Source organism: Heloderma suspectum, chromosome 15 (genome assembly GCF_057233095.1).
Source record: "Heloderma suspectum isolate Gila_16-S chromosome 15, 16-S_ref, whole genome shotgun sequence".
NCBI lineage: Eukaryota > Metazoa > Chordata > Lepidosauria > Squamata > Helodermatidae > Heloderma > Heloderma suspectum.
In genome coordinates this window covers 18081082-18104197 of record NC_139472.1, presented here as the reverse complement: position 1 = coordinate 18104197, position 23116 = coordinate 18081082, and the positions used below count along the sequence as shown (strand labels likewise).

The 23116-nt window shown below is 49.7% G+C and overlaps 2 protein-coding genes across 4 annotated transcripts in view; one reads left to right on the top strand and one right to left on the bottom strand.

Annotated features, from left to right (window-relative positions):
* The first annotated feature begins 1658 nt into the window (after positions 1 to 1658).
* AGMAT (agmatinase (putative)) lies at positions 1659 to 17833 on the top strand. Its single transcript, XM_084821890.1, has 7 exons — positions 1659 to 2080; positions 7512 to 7714; positions 8145 to 8193; positions 11021 to 11216; positions 14473 to 14652; positions 15581 to 15665; positions 16112 to 17833. The coding sequence occupies exons 1-7, from the start codon at positions 1710 to 1712 to the stop codon at positions 16183 to 16185; spliced, it is 1158 nt and encodes a 385-aa protein (XP_084678016.1). The 5' UTR covers positions 1659 to 1709; the 3' UTR covers positions 16186 to 17833.
* DNAJC16 (DnaJ heat shock protein family (Hsp40) member C16) overlaps positions 17744 to 23116 on the bottom strand; it is a 45612-nt gene continuing 40239 nt past the window's right edge. For all 3 annotated transcript variants that reach the window (XM_084821887.1, XM_084821885.1, XM_084821886.1), the window contains exon 15: positions 17744 to 21613. In XM_084821887.1, coding sequence (XP_084678013.1) covers positions 21223 to 21613 — 391 coding nt within the window. In that variant the 3' untranslated portion in view covers positions 17744 to 21222. The remainder of the gene's footprint in view (positions 21614 to 23116) is intronic.

Here is a 23116-nt window from a genome sequence, read left to right as displayed (position 1 = left end):
GAACAGTTATGCGTGTGTGCGTGTGCACGTTGATACTGCTGCCCTCAGCATCTTCTACCTGAGTCAGCTGCTTCACTCTGCCCAGTGGTAGGGCCGGCCTTGGAGGTGATTTCAATTAGGAAAACAGAAAAGTTAAATATGACTTCCTTCAGTTCTGGTGTTTCAATCAGAATGTCCCGCAGCTGTTCTGAAGTAGGAGAGAATTGGGAGCCTGGTCTCTCACCTCCCGTCTGTTTTCGCCGCAAGCTTGAAGGCTGTAAAACTTCAAATGGTGTGCAAAGGGGATGATGAAAACTGGTTCACTTCCAAGACGCCAGAGTGCTTGTCGTTCACAAATGCCAGCGCATCACTTGAGCACCGTAGAGACTGAAAGAACTGGGCATGTCTAGCCTTGAGAAGAGACGACTGAGGGGAGATAGGAGAGCGCTCTTCAAGTACTTGAGAGGTTGTCCCAGAGAGGAAGGCCAGGATCTCTTCTCGATCATCCCAGAGCGCAGGACACGGAATAATGGGCTCAAGGTACTGGAAGCCAGATTCCGGCTGAACATCAGGAAAAAACTCCTGATGCTCTTAGAGCAAAACGACAATGGAACCAATTCCCTAGGGAGGTGGTGGGCTCTCCCACGCTGGAGGCATTCAAGAGGAGGCTGGGCAGCCATCTGTCAGGGATCATAGAATCATAGAATAGTAGGGTTGGAAGGGGCCTACAAGGCCATCAAGTCCAACCCCCTGCTCAAGGCAGGAATCCAAGTCAGAGCATCCCTGGCTTTGCTCTGACTTGGACTCCTGCATTGAGCAGGGGGTTGGACGCGATGGTCTTTTAGGCCCCTTCCAACACGATGATTCTATGCAGATATCGTATGTGGAGCAGTCCCTCCTGGGGCTGTACCACTTGAGACCACAGATAGTGGTGCAGGATGGTTGCCTGTTAGAATATTTTTAAAATATGGAAAATGGTACAGACATCTATTTTAATAATAATAACAACAACAACAGCAGCAGCAGCAGCAGCAGCAGCAGCTCATTATAAAACCCTGAACATTAAAAGCTAGGGGTAAAACCCTCCTCCCAGACAAGTTGCTGACTTCCCACAGGGAAGGAGTTTGCAGCTGGAATGTCCCATGTTTGGATATCTTTTCACCCTCCCCTGCCAGTTCGAAACACAAGGCATTTTAACAGGGACAGCTCACACGTTTTCCCAGAAGAGCTACAGTGCCACAGCTTGGATAGGGCCAGTCAGTGCAGCTCCCTACCCAGAGCACTTGTTTTCCCCACGTAAAAAGATATGTTTTTTTAGAAATGGCACTGATCTGATCACAAACACACAAACTACAACAACGGGAGTTTAAGGCTATGACAACCTGACAACTTCCATGCAGAGAAGGAGAACTTGTTTTTTGGATAGGGAAATTTCTGGCGAGAAAGAAAAAGAGAGTGAAAAAGGGAAAGGGGGGGGGAGGAAAGATTAGTGGCGGTGCTTCCGAAGTTAAAAATAATTGTTACTCAACTTGCACAGAGACTTTCCAGTCCATAGGCTCTGAGGCCCCGGCTGGGCGAAGGCAAACTGGCAGTGGCCCTAGGGTGGGCTGTGGAAGGCTTCTGCTTTGCCCTTTGAACCGAGGGCAGGACCGCCCGGCGGGCGTTTCCCTCCTGGCCATTCGAAAGCCACCCAGCTGCAGACTGTCCAGTCTCTGCCACTGCACTGCAGCATGGAGACCCTCTGTTCCTTGGGGTGCAAGCCCCTGTCCCTGGCGAGGGTTTGCACAGGCAGCCCGGCCCTTGGCATGCGGACCTTCTCCGCAGTGCTCCTGGCAGGCAGGCGTCCGCCTTCCTCCCCTGCCTCCCTGCCCAGAGCTCAGGGTGGCTCCTCTCTGGGCAGCCTCGAGGCCAAGAGTTTTCTCCGTCGCCGCCTGACTTCACACTCCGGCTTCAACATACCACCCAGCGCCGAGTCTGTGGCCAGGCCTGTGGGGGTATGTTCGATGTTCAAGCTGCCCATCCGGGACTCAGCAGAGGGGCTGGATGTGGCTTTTGTTGGGGTCCCTCTTGACACGGGAACCTCCAACCGTCCCGGGGCCAGGTAAGGGGGCATTGTTCTGGGCAGGGGGGAGGGTTAATGCTGCCCAGCTGGTTGGAGGGAGGCCAGAGTTCAAATCCAGGCACAGTTGGGAATCTAAGCAATGAAACAAAAGAATACCGTACAGAAGCCCCCTCTAAATTCGAGGCTTGCAGTGGTGCTGTCAGAGCAGGACTTTGGGGGGAGGTCCAGAGCATCACTCAGCAGGACCCCCAAACACAGCAGGGCCAGCTTACCATGTTTTGAAGCAATGTACGTTACCATTTAGGTCCAAAGTCTAAAATTACCTTCCAAACTGGACTACTGTAGGCTGGCTGCCAAAATTCGTCTCAATCAAATTTCTCCCTGGATTTTGGTGTTTTCGAATGACCTGGTCCAGCTTTTGAAGTGAAAGCGAAGCACTAGGAAACCCTCCATTGTTTAATTTATGAATTTTGTGCAGAGCACTGTGCATGCCGAATTGGCAGGACGTTCCGTTCACTTGTGCTCACCCTACCCCACCAGGCCTGAGACGCATTGAAATACCTGCTTACAACTCCCCATATTGGAAAACTAATCTCCCTCCTCTTTTTCCCTCCCTCCATTTCCTCTCCCTTCCCTTGTTTGTCTTGCCATTTTAGTTTGTAAGCTTGATGGCAGAGCATGTCTCTTTTCATTATTATTATTTCTGATGTGAGCCGCTTTGGGGGACAACAGTTCTCTGAAAAGCTGGATAACAATGCAGTAAATCAATAAGTATATAAATACTTCCTTTTACCGGAGAGAACATTCCCACTAAGTCAGGGGTACTGAACCTCTTCCAGCCCAAGGGCTCATTCAATTTCAGGGAAGTTCTCGGGGGCCGCATTCCAGTGGTGGGTGGGGCCATAAGCAAAGAGGGTGGGGCCAAAGAGGAAAGGGGCAGGGCTATAAATACAAACCATACCAGCATAGTGTAGCTTAAAGCATTTACTGCCAGGAACTAACCCTTTGGAAAGGCACTTCAATCTTTTAGAATGGGGAAAACCTTACACAAATGCCAGGAAACCACCAAATGATGGGTGGTTGGAGGAGCGGGGGCAAGGGAAGGGAGTGGAGTCATCTGGGGAACCCCAAAGGGCATATTTGGCCCCCAGGCCTAAGGTTCCTTACCCCTGCACTAAATGAAAGTGTTTCAACAGAAGCCACCACAAGCCAACTGAATGCATCCTTTCCAGACGTTCAGCCCACTCCCATGGCAACCACAGACTCTGACCATTTATTATTATTATTATTATTATTATTATTAAATTTATTAATCGCCTATCTGGCTGGTCACCCAGCCAGGTCACAATGAGTGAAGTCATTTCATTTAATCTATTATATTTCTATACCGTCCCATAGCCGAAGCTCTCTGGGCGGTTCACAAAAATTTAAAAAACCCATAAAATTATTATATGAAATATAAAAACATTCACGTCATGACATAGAACATATAGCACACACAACAAGATATATCTAAAACAATCAGCCAGAGACAAAGAGACTCCTTATATGCTGTCAAATGCCTGAGAGAAGAAGGCAGTTTTCACCTGGCGCCGAAAAGATGACAATGTTGGCACCAGGTGGGACTCGTCGGGGAGATTATTCCATGAAATGGGGGGCCACCACTGAGAAGGCTTCTCCCTTGTTTGAAATTTCTCCAAAACCGTGATGAGAAACTTTTTACAAATGGAAACGAGGATTCTTCAATGCTATCAGGTCTCCTGGGTAAGATCTGGAACATTTCCACATGGCCATGGAGACTGGATGCCTTGTTTTCCGCCCTTCGGATCCTCACGGCCCAGCCCCAGGGGCTATTTTGGCGCAGGTGAAAGATCCTCCATCCCTTGAGCTTCTCCATGTGCAAGTTGACTGCTAGAGCATTGCCCTGGTATCTTCCAGAATCTTTTCTGGGCAGTCAAAATTCTTCTGAGGGATGAGCAAACTCTGTCATTTGAGCTGGAAATAATCCAGAATAAAAAGATTCATTTCCCAAGACAGACATCCAAAAAATTGATCCAGACTCCAAATTGGGGGTGTATTCTCCCCTATGAGCCTACTCATGCCCTGAGATCGTCAGAGGAGGCCCTTCTCATGGTCCTGCCACCATCACAGGCACGTCTGGTGGGAATGCGGGAGAGGGCCTTTTCGATGGCTGCCCCAAGGCTCTGGAACTCCCTTCCCAGGGAGGCGAGAGCAGCACCCTCCTTGATAGGCTTTTGCAGGCATGTAAAAACTTTCTTGTTCCAGCAGGCCTTTGGGAATATCTAGCCAGGGCCTGTGAGAATATGATGGACGGATACTATATTTCTTGTTGTCTTCTGATGTTTTGACATTTTATACCATTTTAATACTTTTGACGATTTAATTATATTTTTAATTTTTGTATACCTCTATTTATAGGTTTTAATTGTACAAGTTTTAATGTTGTAAAGCCGCCTTGAGTCCCAGTATTGGGAAAAAGGCAGAATATAAATACATATAATAATAGGGGGTGGAACAGGCCCCTTAGCAGCACTAGGCCTGTCCAAAGCCCTGGCCCTCTCTGCATACCCACGGGCCGGAGCCCTCAGTCCCTCAATGCGGCGGCTTTGAGACAGGACTTATTGTGTGACTTATCAGAGGTGGAGAAGGAGGCTAGAGGCCTCCAATTCATGCCTTCCAGGCTTCGCTGGGGCTTATAATAGAATCACAGAATCATAGAATAGTAGGGTTGGAAGGGGCCTACAAGGCCATCGAGTCCAACCCCCTGCTCAATGCAGGAATCCAGGTCAAAGCATCCCTGACAGATGGGTTGTCCAGCTTCATAGAATCACAGAATAGTGGGGTTGAGAGGGGTCTACAAGACCATTGAGTCCAGCCCCCTGCTCAGTGCAGGAATCCCGGTCAAAGCATCCCTGATGGGCTGTCCAGCTTCATGGAATCATAGAATAGTGGGGTTGGAAGGGGCCTACAAGGCCATCGAGTCCAAGCTCCTGCTCAATGCAGGAATCCAAGTCAGAGCATCCCTGACAGGTGGCTGTCCAGCTTCGTCTTGAACGCCTTCCAGTGTGGGAGAGCCCACCGCCTCCCTAGGTCATGGGTTCCATTGTCGTATTGCTTTAACAGTCAGGAAGTTTGTCCTGATGTTCAGCCGGAATCTGGCTTCCTGGAACGTGAGCCCATTATTCCGTGTCCTGCACTCTGGGATGATCAAGAAGAGATCCTGGCCTTCTTCTCTGTGACAACCTTTCAAGTACTTGAAGAGGGCTATCATATCTCCCCTCAGTCTTCTCTTCTCAAGGCTAAACATGCACAGTTCTTTCAGTCTCTCTTCATAGGGCTTTGTTTCCAGTGCCCTGATCGTCTTTGTTGCCCTCCTCTGAACCCTCTCCAGTTTGTCTGCATCCTTCTTAAAGTGTGGTGCCCAGAACTGGACACAGTACTCCAGATGAGGCCTAACCAGTGCTGAGTAGAGGGGAACTAGTACTTCCCGGGATTTGGAAGAGATGCTTCTATGAATGCAGCCCAAAATAGCATTTGCCCTTTTTGCAGCCACATCACATTGTTGGCTCATATTCAGCTTGTGATCGACAACAATTCCAAGATCTTTCTCGCTTGTAGTGTGGTTGAGCCACGTATCCCCCATCTTGTAACTGTGCATTTGGTTTCTTTTTCCTAGGTGCAGAACTTGGCATTTATCCCTATTCAATGTCATTCTGTTGTTTTCTGCCCAGCGCTCCAGTCTATCCAGATCACGTTGAATTTTGTTTCTGTCTTCCAAAGTCTTAGCTATCCCGCCCAATTTTGTGTCATCTGCAAATGTGATCAGCATTCCCTGCACCTCCTCCTCCAAGTCATTCATAAAAATGTTGAAGAGCACTGGGCCCAGGACTGAGCCCTGCGGTACCTCACTCGTTACCTCTCCCCAGTTTGAGAAGGTCCCATTGATCAGCACTCTTTGAGTCCGATTCTGTAGCCAGCTGTGGATCCACCGGATCGTTGTTTCATCTAGCCCACTTTGAGCTAGTTTGCTCATCAGGAGATCATGGGGCACTTTGTGGAAAGCTTTGCTGAAGTCGAGGTATATGATGTCTACGGCATTCCCACGGTCCACAAGGGAGGTTACTTGATCAAAAAATGAGATCAGATTTGTCTGGCAGGACTTGTTTTTGACAAATCCATGTTGGCTTTGAGTAATCACGGCATTGTTTTCAAGGTGCTTCCAGATGGATTGCTTTATCATCTGCTCCAGAATTTTCCCAGGGATTGATGTCAGACTGACTGGTCTGTAGTTCCCAGGTTCCTCTTTTTTACCCTTTTTGAAGATGGGGACAACATTAGCCCTCCTCCCGTCATCTGGCACTTCCCCCGTCCTCCATGATTTCTCAAAGAGAATAGACAGCAGTTCTGAGAGTTCTTCTGCCAGTTCCTTTATTACTCTAGGATGCAGTTCATCTGGCCCTGGAGATTTGAACTCATTCAAAGTCATTAGGTGTTCCTTGACCATATGCCTATCAATCTCAAGCTGCAATCCTGCCCCTTCAGCCTGTACTTCGCCTTTGCCAGGGGGCTCATAGACCCTCTTTTGGGAGAAGACTGAGCCAAAGTAGGAATTGAGCACCTCTGCCTTTTCTTTGTCATCTGTTATCGTTTTGCCATCCTTATTTAATAGCTGAACCACCATTTCTTTCCTCTGCCCTTTACTATGCCCGTAGCTGAAGAAAGCCTTTTTGTTGTTTTTAGCATCCCTTGCTAACCTCAGCTCTTTCTCAGCTTTCACCTTCCTGACGAAAAGGCCTCCCCTGCAATTCTGCAGGGGAGGCGAAATTCTGCAATTTCGCCTCCCCTGCAATTCTCTACTACCTGCCTGTACTCTTCCTTTGTTACTTGGCCTTCTTTCCACTTCCTATATGTGTCCTTTTTTGTTTTCAGGTCATCCCTAAGCTTTTTGTGAAGCCACATTGGCTTCTTCTGTTGTCTTCCACCTTTTCTTCTTGTTGGAATTGCTTGTGATTGTGCCTTGAGAATTTCCTTTTTTAAAAGCTCCCACCATCTTGGACTCCTTTTCTCGTTAGCGTCGCTTGCCATGGGACCTTGCTGATCATTGTTCTAAGTTTATTAAAATCAGCTTTCCTAAAATCCAGGGCACGCGTTTGACTACACTCGGCTTTTGCTTCCCTTAGAACCAAGAACTCAAGTGCAACATGGTCGCTTTCCCCCAGAGTTCCTGTAACTGCTACTTTATCCACTAAGTCATCTCTGTTGGTCAGGATCAAGTCAAGGATAGCCGATCCTCTAGTTCCTTCCTCTACTTTCTGTAGGAGGAAGCTATCCGCCACACAAGTCAGGAATTTCCTGGAGTTTTGTCTGTCTGCTTCAGACAGACAAAACTGATATGAACAAGTCAGGGGAAACTGGGCGCCACGAACAGCAACGGCTGCTTCTTTTCCAGGTTTGGTCCTCGCCACATCCGGGCTGAATCGGGGATGCTGAGGCGATTCAACCCAAGCACGGGGGCAGATCCGTACCATTCCCTCGTGGTCGCCGACATCGGCGATGTGAACGTCAACCTGTATAACCTGACGGACAGCTGCAAGCAAATCCGAGAAGCCTTCCGAAAGATTGTGGTGGGCGGCTGCGTGCCCCTCACGCTGGGTAAGGATGCAGCCAAGCGGTCTAGGATGGTTTGGATCACAGAAGAGCAGATAACCTTGAGAATAAGGTTGTGCACTTCAACAGTCTCCTCGTCCGTAGCCACAAGAGAGGGGAATCCATTTTCATAAATTGATCTAATTACCACATTGGCATGTGGCAAGGAGTTCCACAGATTCGGATGTATGTAAAATAAAGGAGTAGACTGGGACCAAAGAACATTGTAGCTCGGGTGCTACAATGATCTCTTCCTGTCCCCTGCGCTGCGTGACAGAATGCAGCACCGTTATTCCCACAGGTAGCAGCACAGCCCGTCCCCCAGGATACCCCTCTTGGCTTTGACCGTCTTGAGAACTGTCAAAGCCCCCGCACTGTCGAGGGAAGAGAGCGGGGCAGGGGCTGGTTGCCAACCAGCTGCTCTTTCTTCTTTCAGGTGGAGACCACACGATAACATACCCCATCCTACAGGCGGTTGCTGAAAAGTGAGTGCAAACGGGAAAAGCCACCGACGGGCATCCGGCCGCTTACGCCAATGCTGCGGGGCAGGGCGCGCAAGAAGTGATGTTCCACCGGCGTTTTTTTAATTCTCGAAGCAAAAGGCTCCAGGGCACTTGTAAAATGCCTGGGCCTTGTAGCTGAGCACCTCTGGAAAGCACCAGGTTGGGCAATGCGGCAAAAGGGGATTAGCGTAGCCTCCCCCAAACTGACGTCTTCCAGATGCGTGCGACTACAACTCCCACGATCGCCCAGCCGGCCGGCTGGGCGATCGTGGGAGTTGTAGTCCCACGCATCTGGAAGACGTCAGCTTGGGGGAGGCTGGACTAGGGGGATGACCCAAAGGATTCCCAGAAAAGGTGAGTTTTGAGGAAGGGCTGAAGAGAGGTGGTTGCACGGAGGCATTCTGGGAGGCGGTTCCAGGCATAAGGGGCAGAATGGGCCAATGGGGGGAGGCATTTCCGAGTAGGAGACTTTGGGATGGCTCGGGGGGTGGTGGTGGAGCTGGACGAGCGTAGGTCACAGCAAGGGAAGAAGCCAAGCTGTCCTGCTGCTGAATAGGCACAGTGAGGGAGCGGCAGCAGGGGAGGGCTACGTATTGGTCTCCCGGGCTCTCTGGTTGGCTACTGCAGACGTTGCCTAGACAGACTTTAGTCTGGCCCAGCAGGGCTCTTCCTGTGTTCTTCCGCTATGCTACACTCCCAGCAGCTGCAGCACGGAGCATGGCAGGCTGCGCACTCCGCGGCACGGCAGCATTCACGTACGCAGGAACACAGCAAGCTGCCTCGTACCGAGTCAGACCTTCGGTCCACCTAGCCCAATATTGTCGACACTGACTGGCAGCAGCGTTCCAGGGTTTCAGGCAGGGCTCTTTCCAGCCCTACCCGGAGCTGCCAGGGATCGAACCCGGGACCTTCGGCATGCCAAGCAGGGGCTCTATCACGCTCAGTGTACGGGCACTTGGGTGCATGCAGGCTAGGGCCAAGGCGTAATGTTGCATCACTGGTGGTCATAAAGGCACCGTTTGCCCAGCATTAAAAACGCGCCACACCGTGGCAGCTGCCGGAGCCCCGGTTGGGGAGAACAAGGGGCGAACAGCGATTCCTGCCTCCGCCAACTCTCAGCGCTTGCCAGGGGGCAGGAGTGACGCCCACTGCTCGTTCTCTGCTCCTTGCAAGGACGGGAGAACAAAGGGCAAACCTGACAGTGACTCCTGCCTCTCAAGGCTCGCCAGGCAACATCAGCCCCTTGTTCTCTGCTCCTTGCAAGAAGGGAAGAACCTGCTGGGCCCTGCTCACCGGGATGCTTGGCAAGCGGGTCCGGGTGTGCACTGAAGCTCAGCGAGCCGGTCCAGGGTGCACGAGCGAGAGAGAGTCCACTGGACTCCACTCCCTTCCCAGACTCTCACAACATCCCTATACTGCACGGGATGCTCTTCATGCAGGAAAGTTTTACGGAACAGTGCTGCTCCCTGTTTCAAACCTATATTAGGTCCAATGTTCAGGAGTTCCCTAGGCTCTTGATATGTTTCCTTCCCCTCAACAGAGTCAGAAACAGAAGAGCCCGGCTTCAGGGAAGGGGGGAGGCATGTCATACAAGCTTCTGCTTCTGTGGGTTCCATAGTGCTTAACTGGAATAAATTTGCAAGAATTTGCACTAAACAAACTTTCTATAATTAGAACCACAGTTACACACAAAACATACAGAGATCGACCACAAGGAGATGAATACAAAAATAGTCTGTTAACGTAAGAATCATACAAATAATAGTCCCTCTTAGTCTGAAGAGAAATATGTTAGTCCTGTATCGATATATGTGGAACTAGGGAGGAGAGTCGGGGGAGCGGAGAGGAGAGGAGGAATAACACAGTGTCACACATCAGTGAGAGGAAGGCTAGAGAGAACATGGTGTTACATGTAGTTTGCCCTGACAGCTGCTATCCTTCTTGAATGTGCATCTACTGACATTGTAAGTTAACTTGTTGTAGCCTGTCTACCCGGCCTACACTCTGGCACAGGACACCAAAATCAGTGAGACTTTTATTGTAGTAAATCTCATGGCAAAAACTTAACAGTTAACACTTCTTATAAATCATATAGCTAAAGCAGAAGTTACAGGCACCTTGCTTAGTTCAAGAAACAGTTCAAGGCTAATAACAGTGGCTCCACACCTTTGGAACAAGCTGCCATTGGGGGTCCGCCCTGCTCTGTCATTGCAGACTTTTAAGAAGGCCTTGAAAACATATTATTTTACCCTGGCCTTCCCTTGATACGACTGCTACTGTTTCTGCTAACCATCATTGTTGGTTTTAAAGCTTGTTTTTATGGTTGGCTTTTATTGTTTTTATGTTTTTAGCATTTTTAATATTTTAACTGTTTTTTCTGTATTTTGTTGTTGTGAGCCACCTTGGGAGGGCTTCTGCCCTGAGAGGCGGCCAATAAATATTTTAAATAAATAAATAATAAATAAATAAGATTCATCCATTCCCCACTCAGAGATGCAACTTCTAGAGACCCTAGGGAAGGAGCTGAATGCTAAAGGACAATGCTAGCAACTCACACTTCGGAAATGTTCACAAGGGATTCCCAAAGGGCCAGAGAGAGAGGGAGAGAAGGAGAAGGAGGGAGGGATAAAAGAGGAACAGGGATCAGAAACTAGCAAATGTGCGTGGTAAATAAAGGGCAACTGGAGTGTATGTCATGCGTACGTCATTCCTGAACACTACCTGGGGAAATAATTGAGCCTGCTCCCAGCTGGGCATGGGTGGGTGTTTCCTTGCATGCTTGCTGCAATGTCTCCTCCTCTTCAACCAGGCATGGCCCCGTGGGGCTGGTGCACGTGGATGCTCACACGGACACAGGCGACCAGGCCTTAGGGGAAAAGATCTATCACGGGACACCGTTCCGGTGCTGTGTGGACGAGGGGCTCCTGGACTGCAAGCGGGCCGTTCAGATTGGAATCCGAGGGTCCTCCTACTCGCAAGATCCTTACAAGTATTGCCGGGACCAGGTAAATCCCGTTGATTGGCATTTGCAACAGGGCTGGCATCACGGGTCGGCATGGTTGGGCATGTGCCTTGGGCATGTGCCAGACACACACACCCCAGCAGGGGCCCCCTGACAAGAGCCCCTTGGAGTTGCTCCCCCTCTTCCCCATCACAACCTGCTTGTTCCCCTGCCTCTCGCTCTGGCCCAGAAGACAGTGGTGGTGGGAAGGAGGAGCGGGAGATGCCATGGCCTGCCTGCTCCCTGCCCATCCAGCAAGTGACAGCAAAGAGGAGAAAGGGGGGGGCAAGAGCAGCTGGTGGCCATGGTGGTGGGAAGGCGGACTCACGCAGGGAGGGGGGCCCACTGGGGCGACTTGCTCAAGGGCCCTCCAAAACCGGGAACCGGCGCTGATTTGCAACGTTCCTTGTTTGTGATGAAGTGCCTAAACTCACGAGGGGGGGGGGGGAAGCCAGCTTGGCCACGGGAGGAACGGCCCTGCCAGACCTTCTCTGGCAGACCAAGTGCCTGGAGCAGAAGCAAAGGGGGGGGGGGCTAAGGGCTGTGTCGGGGCTCTAGACAGAACATGCTAGCAACTGAGCCTGGCCAGTCCAACTCCGAACCGCACACTCAAAAGGGGTCTTCGAGATCAACCTGCCGCCCTCTACGCGTTTTGGCTTGCGACTCCCTAAACCGTCGGCCAGGCTGGCTAAGGCTGATGGGAGCTCTGGCCAGAACATCTGAAGGGCCACCGGTTGCCCAGGTGGTAGTCCACCCTGGCTGCCCCATCCCACCGCAGGGCAGGAGTCTTGCAGCTGCAGCAGCCCTGCCAGAAAGCCATCCAGCCTCTGCTCAGCGAAGGAGCAGAGAGCCCAGCCTCCAGTGAAGGAGAGCCCAACTCCCGATGCACACTGTTCCCCTGCTGAACAGCTTCTCCTGTGAGGAGATTTGTCCTCCTGTTAAGCTGAAATCTGCTTCCCTGCAGTTTCCACCTGTGGGCTCTAGTCCTGTCCTTGGGAGCAACAGGGAACAAGCCTGCTCCATCTAACGCATGGCAGCCTTTCAGACATTTGAAGTCTGCTGTCATGTCTCCCCTCAATCTTCTCTTCTCCAGGCTAAACACTCCCAGCTCTTTGAACCATTCCGCACAGGCCTTGGTTTCCAGACCCCTCATGTCGCATTCCTTCGTCGTCCCCCTTCGCAGTCAACACACTCCAGGAAACGAGGCTTCAGGCCAACACCACTTTAGTAGTCAAGGACTCGCTTCTTTACAAACGCAGATTCTAGGAAACTCTCAGACTGCAGAGAACCAGCTAATCTGCACATCTACGAATATCAAGTGGAAGTTAAGAGGAGTTGCCAGCAGTCTGGGCATGGACTCCTCAGCCAGACTTGCTTCGCAGGGATGCCCCTCCCTCAGGGTGGCTCCTTCCTACGTTGGCTTCCACGAGCGGCCAACCTGGCGGAGCGTCTGAGCCCTGCCCCTAACTTCTCCCGCTCCACTCTGTGACGGAGCCTAGCATCCCTCAAGTCACGACCCTCACCCTCCTCTGAAACTTGAGTTCTCGTGGTGGAGGAAGTGGGGAGCTGTTCAGGCTGGGCCATCTGTGTGTCAAGGTCTTGGGAAGAAAGTCTCGCCATATCTGGGCTCGCTAGGGAGGGCGCCTCCCTCTATTCTTGCTGTTCCCCTTCTGATTCCGAATCTGAGCTGCCAGACATCTCCACATGCACGGATTCATTCCTGACACCTCACCACCCTGGTTGCTCTCTGGATATGCTCCAACTTGTCCATGTTCTTCTTAAAACCTGGCACACACAGCTGGGCACTGTCCTCCAGATGCAGCCTGACCAGCTTAGAGACATTCCATCCCTTTATTGCTCCTTTGGCTTGTTCTGCCCTGCATCCCTCTCCTTCGGAAGTCTGCTTTAACTAGGAGAATTAATCCCACTTCAATGCAGCTTTCAAATCCTTTGGTTTGTTTGCTTCTCCCCACCATCTGCATTACTGATGTGCACATAAATCTTTAGAAAAACACTGCAATAAATCAATGTAGTTATTTGTTGCATTTATATCCCGCCTTTTCCTCCAAGGAACCCAAAGTGGTGTACACAGTGCTTTTCCTCCCCTATATTTTATCTTCACAACAACCCTGTGAGGTAGGTGAGGCTGAAAGTCAGTAACTGGCCCAAAGTCACCCAGTGAGCTTCGTGACTGAGTGGAGACTTGAACCTGGGTGTCTTCAGCCCCGGTCTAATACTAACATTTACACCACACTGGCTCAAAAGAGATTCATCTTGATGTGATTGTACACAGCACTGCGTCAGGATCTTTTTGTGTGGTATTTTTCTCCTGACACGTGCAGCCTACGTGTCAACACAGCTCCGCACAAAAATAAGTCAGGTCCCAACTATGCAGTAATGTCAATATTGTCTTTCAGCAGCATTCTTTTCTGTCCCTGATGTGCATATTTTTAATGTCGTTTTGGGGCGTGGGACCAAGACATGAATGAACTGAAAACTCTGCAGACTGCCCCTGTGTGCAGTACTCTGTACAAATTCAGAAATAAAAAACGGAATAGGGTATTTCTAATCGAGCAGTGGTGGAGACAGAGCATCACTCAGTGGTAGAGAACCTACTTTGCATGCAGGTCCCAGGTTCAACCCCAAGCCTTTCTGGGGAAAGGGATCCGGTCGCAGGTTATGGGAAAGAGCCTCCTCGGCTCAAGACCCTGAGACAGCTGCTGCCAATCAGAGCAGACAACCCGGCAATAGGACGACAAATCATCTCCCCTGGTCTAAGGCTGCTTCTTCTGTTGCTTTCTCTTTATACAGTCCTGTGTTACTCATGTGTCTGTTCCACTTGAGAGACAAGACCGGGTAATTCAGGACTCCCGAAATCCAGGCAGAAGTTTGGATGGGGAGTTTCCAAAGCAGCCCTAATATAACGTGGATGGGGAGTGCTTTATCAGGTGTCCCCTTCGCGCGCCCGAGCCGATCTTTGGTGGAAGACATGCAGTGAGATCCTATGCATGTTAAGCCCTGTTACGTTCAATGGGACTTCACTCCCAGGGAAGTGTTACAGGATCGCAGCCTCAGCCTCCACGAGTCTCTTGCATCGGCAGAAGCCCCCGACGCCTGCCCTGCCTCTTTCAGGGGAGAATACTTGCTGGATCTCGGTTACTCTGGACCATAAGAACGCACCTTCTCCCTGCGATAGGGCCTCCTCAGCCCTGGGTTTCTCCGTTCAAAAGCTTTTGCCACCATTTCTCTCTTCCCAACAGGGCTTCCGGGTAGTGCTCGCAGAAGACTGCTGGATGAAGTCGCTAGTCCCTTTGATGGCAGAGGTGAGAAAGCAGATGGAAGACAAGCCTGTTTACATCAGCTTTGACATCGATGGAATAGACCCTGCCTACGCCCCTGGCACTGGGACGCCCGAGATTGCTGGCCTCACCCCTGCCCAGGTAAAGCACGTGCGAAGGCAAGCAAGCATTGTTGTTGTTGTTCAGTCGTGTCCGACTCTTCGTGACCCCATGGACCATAGCACGCCAGGCCTTCCTGTCCTGCGCTCTCTCCCGGAGCGTGCTCAAGTCCATATTCATTGCATCGGTGATGCTATCTAGCCATCTCATCCTCTGCCGTCCCCTTCTCCTTTTGCCTTCGGGCTTTCCCAGCATCAGGGTCTTTCCAGAGAGTTTTCTCTTCACATTAGGTGGCCAAAATATTTGAGCTTCAGCTTCAGTATCTGTCCTTCCAATGAGCAGTCAGGGTTGATTTCCTTTAGGATGGACTGATTTGACCTCCTTGCAGTCCAGGGGACTCTTAAGAGTCTTCTCCAGCACCACAGCACATCTAGAGGGAACCAGGCTGGGGAAGGCTGCTTTATGACATAAGGCTCCTCCAAGGTTAAGTCCTTTTCTCCATGCAGAGAGGCACGCAGCTGGTTCAAGCAGAACTCAGGGGAGTGGAATGCAAAGCAGAAGAAGCCAGAGGACAATAATGGGGCAGAACGTCCCTGAACTGGAGCTTCACGCCTCTCCCTGCATGGAGGGAAGAAAAACTGGGTGGAGCACAGGCGGATGATGACTACCTCATTGTTCTGGGGTGGGGGATCTGGCCCCCAGATCAATAACCGCTTGAAACCCCTGCTTTATGTTCTTCAAATTTGAATAGCACAAATCCGTTGTCCCCGGCAGCATCTCGCGGGTCCATTCTGGTCGCGTACATTTGAGTCATAAGAACGTAATCCATCTTCAATCTGCTTGGATCACTGCTGGGAAGAGGCATCCTTCTCCAAAACAAGGTGTTCTTCCACTCATTTAAGCCAGCAGGACAATTCTAGCGTTCCAGCCCACTCCCTCAGCCCACTTGCCTTCTCTTGCTTTCAAACAGGCTCTGGAGATCATTCGTGGCTGCCAAGGGCTAAATATTGTCGGAGGCGACCTCGTTGAAGTGGCTCCGATATACGATGCTTCCGGTAAGCAGATGGACCAAGCGCGATATATTTTTACATCTGTTGCTTTAGCCATGATCTGAGTCAGGTACTGGCTTCCCAAAATGAGCTCCTCTGATCATCTTTGCTATTATTAGCCACAGAGCAATTCTGACCTGCAACACCTATGCAGTTCCTCTCCCATGCAGCAACCCCAAGAAATTAAGTCCGGACTGGCCCCATTTGACTGTCTGGTGAACTGAGGCCGAAGAGAATGAGATTTGGACCCAGCCTCTGTAAGCCTAACACCGTACCCAGCTCTCTTCCCCCCCACAGAGGATAGTCAGCCAAATTATTGCCTGCAAGACCCAATGCTGAAGAGATTGGCATTACAAAATGCCAGTTTGCTTTGCAAAAGCAGGAGGCAAATGCTCAGATCCCTTAATTTGCTGCTTAGGGTATGTTTTCTTTTCTTCTCCTTTTGCTTATAGGTAACACAGCCCTCCTGGGAGCAAATCTGCTGTTTGAAATCCTGTGTGCACTCCCTCGAGTGAAGTCAATGTAAACCATTCCAGGGAAGCCTCCATTTCAGGCAGAAGAAGCTCTTAAAGTGAAAGGCCCTTCCGCCATTCCCACATAGAATCAGGAACTCCTACTCTATCTGTGCTGGATTTGTGCAACTCACCTTCCGCCGTCTGTGCCCTTTTCAGATGTCCAAAGCAATAACCGGGACAGTCTGAAATGTCCGTGGTTGACATCACGGTAAAACTGCTCATCAACATAAGACAAGAGAATTTCCCGTTTTTAGAAAGTGAAGTCGCTAGTCCACATTCCCATAGATAAAACCATGAGCAGCGGCTGCTGAGAGCTTAGAAACCAGAGCCAGGGGCAGTGGGAGGTCTCTTGGTGGCCATTTGGGGGAGGGCCAGGAGGAAGAGGGATCGAATACAGCACAGAATGCAGTCCTCCACTACCTTAGACACCAACTCATCCCTCCCTCCAGCATCATCAGTCAAGTAGGTAATCTTTTGCACAGAAAGCACGTGCAGAAATATAAACTAATTAGGTTTGTTAATTTGCATAATTTATTGAGAGCGCAGGGTAATAACCTATCCTTTTATGTATTTTTCCCATTCTAAAAGATTGAAATGCCTCTTCTGAGGCTTAGATACTGGCAGAAAGAGTTTGAGGCTAAAACATGCTGGCATTTTGGGGGTCCCCACCATTTGCTCCCACCAACTGCTGGAATGCAGCTCCTGAGACCTTTTCTGAAATTGGATTTGGCTCTCAGACTGAAAGAGGTTCCCCACCCTGGGTCTATCTAGTCCTGTTTCCTGTGGTGGCAAGCAGATGCCTTCAGGAAGCCCACAACCAGGATTTGAAGGTAATACCCCATCCCTGTGGCTTGACTCAAGCAACTGATATTCAAAGGTGGACTCTCTGCTCCATAAAGGTCTCTAACCCCTTTTACAGCCGTAAAAAAGTCAAGGCCATCACCACACCTTGTGCTGAGTTCCATCAATTAATCCTACGTTATGTAAAGGCTATGCAGAGGGAAAGCAAAGGGGATGAAAAATCAATGACTCCAAACAGAGAGCTCAATGGCTGGTAACAGGAGCAGTTTATTGCCAGCATGTTCCTGCCAGGCCAGGTTTAAGGTTTTGGTACTTGCTTACAAAGCCCTAAACAACTGAGGAGCAGGATATTTAAGAGATCAGCTGATCTCCTACCAGCCTGATGGTCCCGAAGATTTTGAAGGCTGGTCCGTCACGGCTTGGAACAAGGCCTTTAATACTGTAGCACCCACACTCTGGAACTCCTGACCACGACAAATAGGGTAGGCGCCAGCCCTTCTCGGTTTTCGGTGCCTACTGAACGTACTTTTCCCAAAAGGCATTCCCAGAAAGGTAACCTTGTCCCCGTATAAAGACTTGTGTGTTTTTGTGCATTGCTTAGAAATTTCTTAAATGTAAGTGATTCATAAATATTGTTAAAGAAATAAACTCCAAGAAAAAGCCAGAAACTTACAGCATGGAATTTGGCATTGAACTGCTGCCTATTTCCAGAGGAAATCCCATCTGCCTGTATGCTAATTTAACATAAGACTCACCTCAAACCACCTTCTGATCGCACATTAAAATAGTTTATTTCAGTTGCAAATCTGTAGAGTCTTAAAGCAAAACCAAACCAAAATAAAATTAGTGCCTGTTCACAAATACAAAAAAAAATTAAGACAATTTGCCCAATAAGTTATTTATTCCCTGCCCTCCCCAACAGAGTATCAAAAGTGCAAAATATTTAGCTTTCTTTTTAAACCAACCTGGGTTGGATTATTATTCATACCAGTTCCTGATCAACGTTTCTTTAGCATAACACAAGAAAAGATGGCCGTCATGAGGAGGCTGTTGGGAGAACCACATTTATGTCAAAGGAAAAAGTAAACCGCACGCACAGGATTGGTTGCTATACTATAATCTCCCTCCTAAAGATGGTTCGTTTCGGGTTCTAGGAAGTCTGAATAAGAAAAGCTTTCCATATGTCTGGCAGCAGGCACTGGATGAATCCCTTTCCACTGTAGATTGTTACAAGAGAAGATCAGTTCATTTCACAGCGTGCATATTTGTGTTAATAGATTCAATTAGTCAGCAGAAGGGACTCATCTTTTGACAAAAGAGAGGCCTTGGCCCAGACATTACAGGCAGTGGCATTCCTCTTTATGTGGTGGAAGGCCATTCCAAAGTCAGGTGCTGCCCCACACCGGTGCCCAATTCAGTGACAAGGGGGGGAGGGGGAGGGATTGTGTGAATTGGGCATCCAGGACACGGAGCATTGGTGAGGAGTGCCTGCTTCATACATATGCCAAGCTGCATGGGGGAGAAATGGGAGCGTGCCCACTCCACCATCCAAGAACAGCACCTCTGCCCTGAATGTTTTAAACTGGGTCTAGGAGAACTGCCATCGACCTCTGACTGAAGCCCCCAGGACCTGCTTGTCCTACTTTAACCAGCTTTGGACAAAATGGCAGAAAGTAGCAGCCAGGCCGTCCCCTCACCCATCACGAGATCTACACACTAACTTCATCCAAACATCCTCACAAGATGCCGGGTTCATTTTTAGTACTAAAGGGTCTATTGATCCTGGACTTTCTTCTGTGCTCAGGGCTGGGGAACCTGTAGCATTCCAGGTGTTTCAGGACTCCAACTCACATCAGTCCCAGCTAGCAGGTATGAAGGGAGTTGTCTTCTAGCAATATCCGGAGACCCGTAGGTTTCCTCATCCTTGTTCTACCGGGAAGGCTCCACCAGCTGCTTGTGAAACCCAAGAACAGCTGGAGCTTCCAATATTCTTTGAACCTGGCAGTACAATTAATTCTTATTCCAGTGCTACTGGTTACAACAGTGCTGATTTTCCGGCCAGCACCTTCTGTGTAGTTTTTCATTTGATCGCTGATCCGCTGAGGCACAAGGCCATCCACCTGAAGGCAGCAAGGCAGCAACACAGCCAGCTCCATTGCCAGAGAGACTGCTGGTTCAATCGCTTCTGTCTCATTCATGCACAGACCTTCCCTGGCTGTGTCTAAGGGGATCCACACAGAGCCAGATTTGCTGTGCACTGTCTGAGTGAAAACATGGCCGTTCAGAACATCTCTCTGAAGTTCAGTTCCATTCGAGACACCTTGCTCCAAACATCTGACCGTCGTAACAGGATCTTCCTGACCTAGATGCACAGAAACCCGACGCAGTTGCAGGGGCCGTCCGGGAGCAGTATGTCAAAACTGACAGGAAGGATCCGATATTGAGACGACCATGGCACAGGCGTGCATCGCAGGAACAACAGCACCCTTCCGCTTGCTTTGACAGGCAGGTTGCAGCTGCTTCCCTAATAAGGGTGTGCGTGTCCACTGAGTCACTCCTGTAACAAGGGAAGGCCAAGTGCACAGACCAAGAACTGAGGCTGGTACCGTGTAACCAGCTCCATGTCAGTCTCAGCACCAGCTGCACAGCAGTGGAGAACTGCAGGTGATATTTGAGAAAAACACACGGAGCACCCCCATCATAAACCACCACTTGCAAGGTGACAGAGGAGCATATCATCCAGATCCAATCCACCCATTACAGGGCATGAGGTTGCAGAATAATGGACTAGTCTTCAGGGCAGAGTTGCCATCTTTCTGCATGGAATGAGGTCCCCCTTGCATGTAGACAGCTAGGCCTCTCTCTCTATGATTGTAACACCAAAGAAAGTTTGCTTGTGTTTTACACAAGTCCCATGGCCTGAAGTGTTCCAGTCTCCAATTCTACAACCTCAGCCTGCATAACATGTAGCCTGGCTCTCAGAATGAAGCCAACTACGCAGAGATATACTGAACGGTGGATCCTGAAAGGGGGTGGGAGGGCGAAGGAACCGCCAAGAGGAAGCCTTGAAACTTGGTAAACAACCATCGAGATCAGTTTCAGAGAGGCTGAAATGACAACGGTTTCGGGGGGGGGGGGGAACCTCTGCCTACGAGAAATCCAAGTTTCTATGTGGGCGATTCAGTAGTTCTGAAGGCATTTCAACCCTACCCTATCCTGGGAGACACAATCATTAACGAGACAATGTAAGTTCCTTGATACAAAGAAACATCATTAAATTATTGTCCTAGAGATGAACTGTTGCCATTATGGGGAAAAAAAAGAGATGTCTGGAGAATGACTTAGAGGCAGCGATTGCAAAGTTGTCTTGCACAAAGCTCTTGGCTTGCAGCAGATTCTATCTACAATCTATGGACATTGTTTGACGGTATGGCTCTAAAATACAAGTCTTTAAAAAGAAAGATCAGACACAACAAGCAGGAAGGCATCGGAAGGAACATACATTGTAAATGGCTCATCATCTCGTACAGTATTTACGGCTTGGTCAGCCATGTCCTGCCCTGCTGAGAGCTTAGCTGGTGGGCTTTGCATGTCGATTTATTGCACCCAGAGCTGGAGGGGATGCAGGTGGTTTGCTAGCTCCTCACCCCCCATTTCCTGTTCCGTCAGCCCTTTGGTACAAAAGAGAGATACCCCCAAACGCACCCTGAATCGCTCACCGCAGGGGGAAAACCAGCAGGCAAGGACTCGATACAATATCGCATAGAGCTCAATGCAGAATGGGGCCTGGCAGCATGCGTGGGAAGAGGAGGACAGAGTGACCTGAACAGAGTGACCCAAAACCAATATTTAAAATAAAAACAAATCAGTACGCAACAAGAGTTCCCACAGCAGCAAGGCCTCCGTCGATGTCGGAGAAAACCCCAGAGGCAGAACCAGAGCAGGCTGGGAAAACAGGAGAGGAAGGGGGACACGAGGTACTGTCTGCTTTCGATTGTACAGCTCCCCAGCGTTTAGAACCATTTGGTAACAGAGTGGATGTCAGTGCATTTATTCCAATTGCTCCTAGGTCAAAGACACGGGAAGGAAGCTTCTAATTCACTGGGCCTAGGAGAATTCATCTAAAAAGCTACTGTCTATCCGACACAATGTAAAATTCCCAAAGGAGAGATGCTTACGGTTGTCCTCTTTCAAAGTCTGCAGCAATAAGATCCTCCTTCGAACCCCATTTTTTAAACCTTCATTTTTCAGTCTAGCGCAGGCCACGAGGGGATATAAAACCTTTTTAAGGACCCTTCCAAGAGTCGTTCCATCCACAAGGACAACTTCTCGAGTTTGTTTTTCACAGACCTCACCCGCGGGCTGCAGGAGGGCTTCCCTCGGACCTCCCCTGGGTCGGAATCTTCACAGGGGCCCCCGGGGACATCCTCGTCATCTTCCGATTTGCGGGGCTTGAAAAGGCAGAAGTATTTCTTGTGGCCATTCAGGGCCAAGACGTAGCCCGTGTAGTCACGCTCCAGGAAGTGCTTGTCATATTGATTTGGGATGGGGGCGACGTCCTGTGCAAATTCCAAGACATACTCAAGCCACTCCCGGTGCTTGTCCAGGTTGAGGAAGGAGAAGTGGAGGCAATTGCTCCTGGGGGGCATTAAGATAAAAAGGGACACAATTAGCATCTCTTCCTGGTCAGAGTAGAGAAGAAGTGCTCCTCAGTACGCAAGGTAGACTGGATTGGAGTAAACCGAGCCGTTCCCTTAACACACAATAAATTCAGGAAGCTCAGAGACAGGCATCAACGTGAGTGAAATGGCTGAAGCACAATTCATTAAGGGCGCAATCTTATGCGTGTTGAGACAGAAAAAAAGTCCCACGACTCCTGGCATTCCCCAGCCAGCACTTTTTTCTGTCTAAACACGCATAAGATTGCGCCCTTAATGAATTGTGCTTCAGCCATTTCACTCACGTTGATGCCTGTCTCTGAACTGTCTAAACACGCATAGGGTGGCGCCCTAAGAAATTCAACTCTTATTTCCTGTGGCAACCATTAAGGTAACCATCACTGCCTGTACTTTTTTGCTTTTCAATTTTCCATCGATACATTAATCGGCTCACCGTTACAACGACATCTGTGTTATCGCCTAATAACATTTTGTGAATGACAACTGTTAATTATCACTGTCTGTACTTTTGGCATTTCAATCCCCGCTGACATCACGGTTTACATCTCCCACCCCCGCTCCATGTGTATAGCGATCGGCCAGTTTGAAGTTGACGCTTCATGCACCTGATGAAGTGGACAGTGTCCATAACAGCTTATGACAGAATAAATAACACTGTTAGTCTTTAAGGTGCCACAAGACTCTTGTTTTTGCTGCAACAACATGGCTACCCCTCTGGAAACTGACTTAATCTGAGACAGTCCAAATTGATTCAGAGCCTACTGCATTCCTGAGTGGGGCCACGATGGAATCTGAACTCTACCCCATGTACCCTGCCCATGATCCAGTAGCCCCTGGGAAAACAGCCATTTCCCAAGTCTCCTTGCAATGAGCACACAACGGAGCAGCATGCCAGGCACTGAAGGAGAATGGAGGGAGGAGGAAAGCCTCCCGCCATTCCTCATGCTTGTCACTGGAGCAGCAGCCACGTAAGTGGAAGGGGAACTGGAGGATCACGGGTGGGCTGAACGGTTGGGAGGGTTGAAAAGTATGGAATTCTGACCTGGCCTGGAATGAAATCCAAATCAAAGAAGAACTTGGGGGGGGGGGGGGTTCAAACGTTACCCTCTTGCTTGAGGCTAGGAACGTACATAGGATTCTGCCTTATGCAAGTCAGGCCATGGGCTCATCACCCTGAGTATTGCCTGCACCAGCCTTCCCCAACCTCCAGATGTTTTGGACTGCAACTCCTATCAGGCCCAGCCAGCATGGCCAATGGTCAGGGATGCTGCCCCTTTTCAGCGTGCAGCTCCTTTGCTGATGGAACAGCACTGGCTGCCTATTTGCTACCAGGCCAGGTTTAAGCCATTAGTACTAGCATACAAAGCTCTAAACAACTTGGGACCAGGATACCTGAGAGAGCTAACAGGTACAAAAGGAGAGGATTCCAAGCAAGAAGGGGTTTCAAGAGCCATTTCAGCCA